Here is a 6,637-nt window from a genome sequence, read left to right as displayed (position 1 = left end):
GCATCACCCAGAAGGAAGCGTCGGAGACCCTATAAAGTATTAGTATATATATATGATCAGTATGTTGAACTGAGTCGATTTAGCCATGTCCGTCCGTCTGTCTGTATATATACGAACTAGTCCCTCAGTTTTTAAGATATCGTTCCGAAATTTTGTAAACGTCATTTTCTATTCAAGAAGCTGCTCATTTGTCGGAACTGTGGATATCGGACCACTATAACATATAGCTGCTATACAAACTGAACGATCGGAATCAAGTTCTTGTATGGAAAAATTTCACATTTGACAACGTATCTTCACAAAACTTGGCACAGGTTATTTACTAAGATAATAATGTAATCTCCGAAGAAATTGTTCAGATCGGATTACTTTAATATATAGATTCCATACAAACTGAACACATAGTTACTAAAATAAATGCACCTGTGAAGGGTATATTAGCTTTGGTGCAGCCGAAGTTAACGTTTTTCCTTGTTTTTTTATTCAATATTCGACTTATGGACTAACTTCCACTAATAACTGTTTATAATATAGCTGATCACTATAAGCAATTGGCATATCAAAACAAGCTCTAATCGATATTTTAAATAGATTCTTCAAATTCTGCCAAAGATGTTAATTATATAACATGTGAATTACTAAATGTCAAAAATATAAATTGTATGCGTTATTTTTCATTTTAGATATGTCTTCATTTATTTATAAATTTGGCATCAATTGCCAAAATCGAGCTAACTTTATTGACAAATAAATCAAAATATATCAATTTTGTTAAATTAGCACCTTTGTGCTACTTTCAGCTCAGGCACTCATCAACTGGCTAGCGGTTAATTGGACTGATTTATCACTCAATTTTATCTTATCGCCGTGTACAGTATGAATGAAATGTGTAGCAGAATGAAAGCAGCAATGATAACACGTACACAATTCGACTCAGTCAAAGCAGAATTGATGATAAGGTGTGATTTTCTTGGTAGTAAATGAAAATATGGCTAGAATAGCTGAGCGATCAAAAAACTCCGACGTAAGTCTTCAGTACAACATTGGCAATAATATAATGTGGATTGCGCGCATATTGCTTTGAAAACAAAAAACGAAACGCGAGTGTGTTGCAATATCAACGAGCGACAAAAAAATATTGTTTTCGAAAAAGTGTTCACACGAAACATAACGGTACAAAAATGCAAGTGAATTGATGTCTACGTCGGCAGTACGCGAATTTAGAAACTTTATATGCGCTATTTGATGCTTTTATTAGCAAAAATCGAAAACAAAAAAAATAGAAATCGAAAATGTTGAGTGCTTTTAGTACGGTTGCACCATACTTGAAATTCAATCCGACATATGTGATCGTCGACAATTTTGTTTTTAAATTGCATTATCGATGGACATTCATAATTTTGTTGGTGGCCACCATTTTGGTGAGCATGCGTCAATATTTCGGTGAACATATCAAATGTATATCGGACACCATACCGCCGCATGTCATAAACACATATTGCTTCTTTACGCCTACCTTCACGCTGGTGAGTTTACGACGTTTAACTCTACTGCTTACGAAAATTTGTTGTTAGTATGTGCTTATGTCAATTGTGTGTGTTATTATTATCAGGTGCGTCATCTGAATAATAGCGCTTTGGAGAAGGGCATCATATTTCAGCCTGGCATTGGACCCGAAGAGTCGCAACATGAAGAAATCAGACGGCACGCTTACTATCAGTGGGTACCCTTTGTACTCTTCGGTCAGGCATTGCTCTTCTACATCCCGCATTTCTTGTGGAAAAGTTTTGAAGGTAAGCAGTTTATTGAAATACAATCGGTTGGTCGTAGGTCAATTCCCTACTCACTTTATGTGTAACCGTTCGGTCACTTATCGCTAAAATAAGTATAGGCATTTCAGAAAAACAGTAAGCAGCTAGCATAGAATGAATGAGTGAGAATGATATCTTTACAGCGTGGGCCCGAATAACTGTCGCACTTTTTCGAAGCAACGTTATGTTCGCGAAAGTGTACAGAATTTTGTTACCGTTACATTTTTGTGTTCCTTATTTTATTGTGAAATTAATTGAGTACTTTTTTGACCTGATCAGTAATTCTTAAAATTTGTGAGTGATGGAAGCAAAAAGAGACTTAGTGCAAAAATTACATTTGCAAGGCAAAACGACAGACGAAATTGTTAAATTGCTGAAAGACATTGATGTAAACCGGAGATTTGTCCAACGCACTGTGGCTCGATTTAAGAGAACTGGAAGTGTTAAAATATCCAAAAAACCTGGACGAAAAAGAAGTATAAGAACACCTGAGCTGGTGAAGAATGTGCGTGAAAGGATAAGGCGAAATTGTGCTAGATCAGCTCGAAATCTAGCCAAAGAGCTGAGGATGAGCCGCAAAACCATCCGAAATGTTTTAAAAGAGGACTTGAGACATAAACCTTACAAAAGGAAAAGGATTCATGGCCTTACGGAGCGTCAGAAGAAAATGCGACGGGAAAGAAGTGGTTTATTGCTTCAGCGGCATGCAAGTTGCAATATTGTGTTTTCTGATGAAAAACTATTCATACTGCAAAAAAGTCACAATCCCCAGAATGATCGCCTGTATGCAACAAGTATGCAGGATATCCCAACAGATAAATTAGCCGTTCAGAGATATCAAAACACAACGTCTGTCATGGCATGGGGGGCCATATCCAAAAAAGGCAAGCTCCCGCTCCTTTTTATTGAGAAAGGTGTCAAAATCAATGCACAATATTATTTGGATGAAGTGCTTGTCAATCATTTTTACCCCCATGCATCTGAGCTCTTCGGCAACGAACCATATTGCTTCCAGCAAGACTCTGCTCCGGCTCATAAAGCAAGAATTGTTCAGCGCTGGTGCAAGGATAATTTGCCATGTTTTATTCCGATTGATGAATGGGCTCCAGCTTCTCCGGATCTGAATCCATTGGATTTCAGTATATGGGGATACATGCTTGACAAATTAAAAAATTTGAAAAACATAAGATTTGATCAATTCAAGCTTCTTTTAATCGAAATTTGGGACGAAATTCCAGATGAAGTGGTGCATGCCGCCTGCAATAGTTTTCAGAAACGTTTGAAGCTGGTAAAAAAAAATCAAAGGTGAACGATTTGAACTAAAGCAGTCCTAATGTAAGCCAACAGTTTTTATAATAAATAAAATTGTTTAATTGCTCAAAATATCAAAAAATAAACTTTTTCTACAAAAAATAAAGCGCGACAGTTTTTTGGGCCCACCCTGTATAATAGTTCAACAATTTATGAGTGGTTTAGACGCTCAATGCAACCTGGCTCTCACTTGTATTTATCAGCACAAGTACTGTATATTCATTCTTAGGTAGAATGGCGGAATTTTCTATAAGAAGTTGTAAGTAATTCCTTAAAGTTTTGTGTTATTCTATCTTTAAGATGAATTTTTTAAACATCTTTATAGCTAGCTTTCAATATAAGCTCCTTTCGTGCAAATAAAAAAATCCAACAATTAGCTCAATTTTCCATATACTTGTTATGGGCCTCGGGGCTCGGATGCCCTTCAACATATGATTTCTAATGGCTTCAATGAAGTCTTGACACGGTACTTAAAGCAGATTTCTAAGCTTTGAAAACAACAAAAAGTCACAGGGAACCAAGTCTGGCGATAAAAAAGACTGAGCGGTGACTCTAGTGTCGTGTTGAATATCGGCTTTGGCGTAATTTTTTCAGTTTTTAAGTATTTTTGGAGCTTCTTCGCTAAAAAGTTGTATAATTTCGACATCATCATAAGCCATCTGATTTGTTTAGGATTCTCAGCTAAGTTCTGGAACACTTCTTTTGCGACGTCGTTTTCGAATATGATTCAGGACTTTTATTCGAGTCTATCATTGACACGGTTACTAAATGTTATCTTTGACAACACGACGATTGTTAAGCGCTGTTTCCGTCATTAACAGTGGGGGAGGCAAGATTTCGATGACTTTACGACTTTAACTGAATGCTTTGTGCCACTCAAACACTTGCCAAGGTAGACTAAACCACTTCTGCAACATTTTGAATGATTCCACAGCCCTGATTCCATAGGAGTTATCGGTAAAAATTGCGTCATAAACAGCTGCCAAGTACATACTACTTGACATAAGGGCACCAAAATCAAACTTCACAACAAAACAAAAGGGTTGCAAAAATCTAGGAAAATTTGTTTATCGATTCAGTTTGCGCTCGCAGTTTAAATGGTCCAATCGGGGTCAAATTTGATCAAATGGTCTATTTTGGTTAAGAAAGGAGATTTCTGAACTTTGAACTCTAAATAGTTTATAAAATAAATAGTACCAGAATCTGTAATGATAGAATATCGCTTATCTTTCTTATACTGACTGCAGGTAGGCACCACTTCTTTCAATGATTTACTTTTATCCCACCTAGTACGTAATTATTTGAAGATCAACATATGTTCTAAGCGAGTTAATCACATTTTTAGTCATATTTGTCTAATATAGAGATTTTTGTTTATATAATCCACTTTACTAACCCCGTCAACCCCACAACACCAAGAGGAAATCACTCACATTCCTTCTTCAGCAAAAGTAAATCTCTGCTAAATACTCAATAGTAAGATATTAATAATTCAGTTTCGCCACCGATAACGAAATTCCTATAGAGAGATATAGAAAACAACTAAAAATATTTTTAAAATCTGAGGCAACATCGAGAGCTTTCCGGTTTTTATGAAATGACTAGAAAGTAACAGGAAGATAGAAGAAACGAATTCTAATTTTAACTCACTAGTTTGTATATATATTAAAATTGGGGATTGAAAACAAAACTGAAAAATCGCATATACGGAAAATATTCTACGGACCATTCAAAAAAACTTTTATTAAGAAACGATGAGTGTAAAATTGTTACAGCCAACGATTTTTAAGGCAAAGTTTCACTTTTAGGGCGAAGGCCTAACGAACGATATTTGATTCAAATATGCATTTTATTATTTTATAATCATTTGTCAGAATTGGCCAGACCTGACAACTCTTATATCTCTCGTATATCTCTCAACCAAACGATAATTCAGATATACATATAAGCAGCAAGTTGAGCACTAAGTACTCGTATTAACTTTTTGTATTCCCCAACATTTATTCAGGTGGCCGCATTAAAGCACTCGTCTTCGGTTTGCGCATGGTCGGTCTCTCACAGTATTTAAAAGATGAAAGTCTTAAAATTGGAAAAATTAATATACCTTCTATGGAGGAGACGGAGTCACGTGTGAAGAATATACGTCGTGCCATGATCGATCGTATGCGCATCAATCAATCGTGGGGTGCGCATCTGGCTTTTACCGAATTCCTGAATTTGCTGAATATTTTACTTCAAATTTATTTGACAAATCGTTTTCTTGCCGGCGCCTTCTACAGCTTGGGCGTGAAAGTCATACGAGAGCGTTGGACCGATCAAATGGATGCGCTCGATGTGGTGTTTCCGAAAATCACCAAATGTCATTTCCGTAAATTCGGTCCGAGCGGTTCACTACAAATGCATGATACACTCTGTGTTATGGCATTAAATATCATCAATGAAAAAATTTATGCGGTCCTATGGTTTTGGTATCTGTTCGTGTTGGTGATGACGATAATGGGACTAATTTGGCGTTTGAGCACATTTTTGTTGTATAGAAAGTGAGTATATTTTTCACATTTTTTTATTTATTATTAATAATTTTTTGTTCATTGCAGTGTTCGTTTTACAAAATTAACTTTCGCCTACTTTGCAAGGCCCGGTCGCATCGATGAACAGGAATTGGCCGCTGTGGTGGCAAAGTGTAATTTCTCGAATTGGATGTTCTTATTCTTTCTACGCAGCAATATTTCCGAATTTCTCTTCAAACGTGTGATTTTCCATTTAGCCAGCGAGATGCCTGATCCTGAGAAAGACAACAGTATTAACGCCTTCTTGGATAGAGAGCACTCGGCAGCTAAGGCGGGACCAAGTGGAGTAGCACATACAATACAACTTGATGAAGTCGATACTCCGCTACTGAGTAGTAAAGTTGGTGCTAAGATTGATTAGAACTCCACTATATTGATTTTTGTATGACACAGCAATTTAGATATAACCTTGAGGTCAACGACTTTCTTATAAAGTGTATAATTTAAGTTTTCCATGTTTATTTATCTCCAATAAGTTACTGGTTTTATTTCTAAAACTAAATGAAACTAAATAAAAAAATGTAATCTAAAGCTGATAAGAGATTTTTTTTTTAGGGTTTGAAATATATATTTTAACTGGTTACTGTCTGGTGGCGACACACGCTCGCAAGATGGGGCTAACAGATCGAGAAAACTGCAGGAAATGCCTAGAATAAGATACCAGAGAAACAATAAAGCATCTCTTGTGCACTTGTCCCTCATTGGTAAGACTACGCTGTAAGAATCTGGGGTTCCCACAGTATGAAACACTGGAGGAGGTATCGACAGTGAGGCCGCAGAGTCTGTTAAAATTCGCGTCAAACGCAGACATCCTAAACGATAACTACTCCTCTTGGACTTAGCAAGTGAACTACATCTGGTATCGCAAATGATCAAACTAGTCTATGCGTGGCTTATCAGCCTACCAGACTAATCTAACCTAACGATAAAGAATGTTAAAACGCA

The 6,637-nt window shown here is 36.5% G+C and overlaps 1 protein-coding gene across 1 annotated transcript; it reads left to right on the top strand.

Moving 5' to 3' along the window:
* Positions 1–870: 870 nt before the first annotated feature.
* LOC126759536 (innexin inx7) lies at positions 871–6,231 on the top strand. The gene is made up of 4 exons (XM_050474400.1): positions 871–1,526; positions 1,613–1,793; positions 5,131–5,662; positions 5,720–6,231. The coding sequence occupies exons 1-4, from the start codon at positions 1,293–1,295 to the stop codon at positions 6,051–6,053; spliced, it is 1,281 nt and encodes a 426-aa protein (XP_050330357.1). The 5' UTR covers positions 871–1,292; the 3' UTR covers positions 6,054–6,231.
* Positions 6,232–6,637: the final 406 nt, after the last annotated feature.

This window comes from Bactrocera neohumeralis, chromosome 5 (assembly GCF_024586455.1).
Source record: "Bactrocera neohumeralis isolate Rockhampton chromosome 5, APGP_CSIRO_Bneo_wtdbg2-racon-allhic-juicebox.fasta_v2, whole genome shotgun sequence".
Classification (NCBI taxonomy): domain Eukaryota; kingdom Metazoa; phylum Arthropoda; class Insecta; order Diptera; family Tephritidae; genus Bactrocera; species Bactrocera neohumeralis.
Note: the sequence above shows the minus strand (reverse complement) of the source record. Positions and strands in the feature narration are given on the sequence as shown.

Excerpts from the sequence above, each read along its gene's own strand:
- LOC126759536 (XM_050474400.1), top strand. The coding sequence starts at position 1,293 with ATGTTGAGTGCTTTTAGTACGGTTGCACCATACTTGAAATTCAATCCG. Across the intron at positions 1,794-5,130 it reads CTTGTGGAAAAGTTTTGAAG|GTGGCCGCATTAAAGCACTC; the intron begins GTAAGCAGTTTA and ends ACATTTATTCAG. Across the intron at positions 5,663-5,719 it reads ACATTTTTGTTGTATAGAAA|TGTTCGTTTTACAAAATTAA; the intron begins GTGAGTATATTT and ends TGTTCATTGCAG.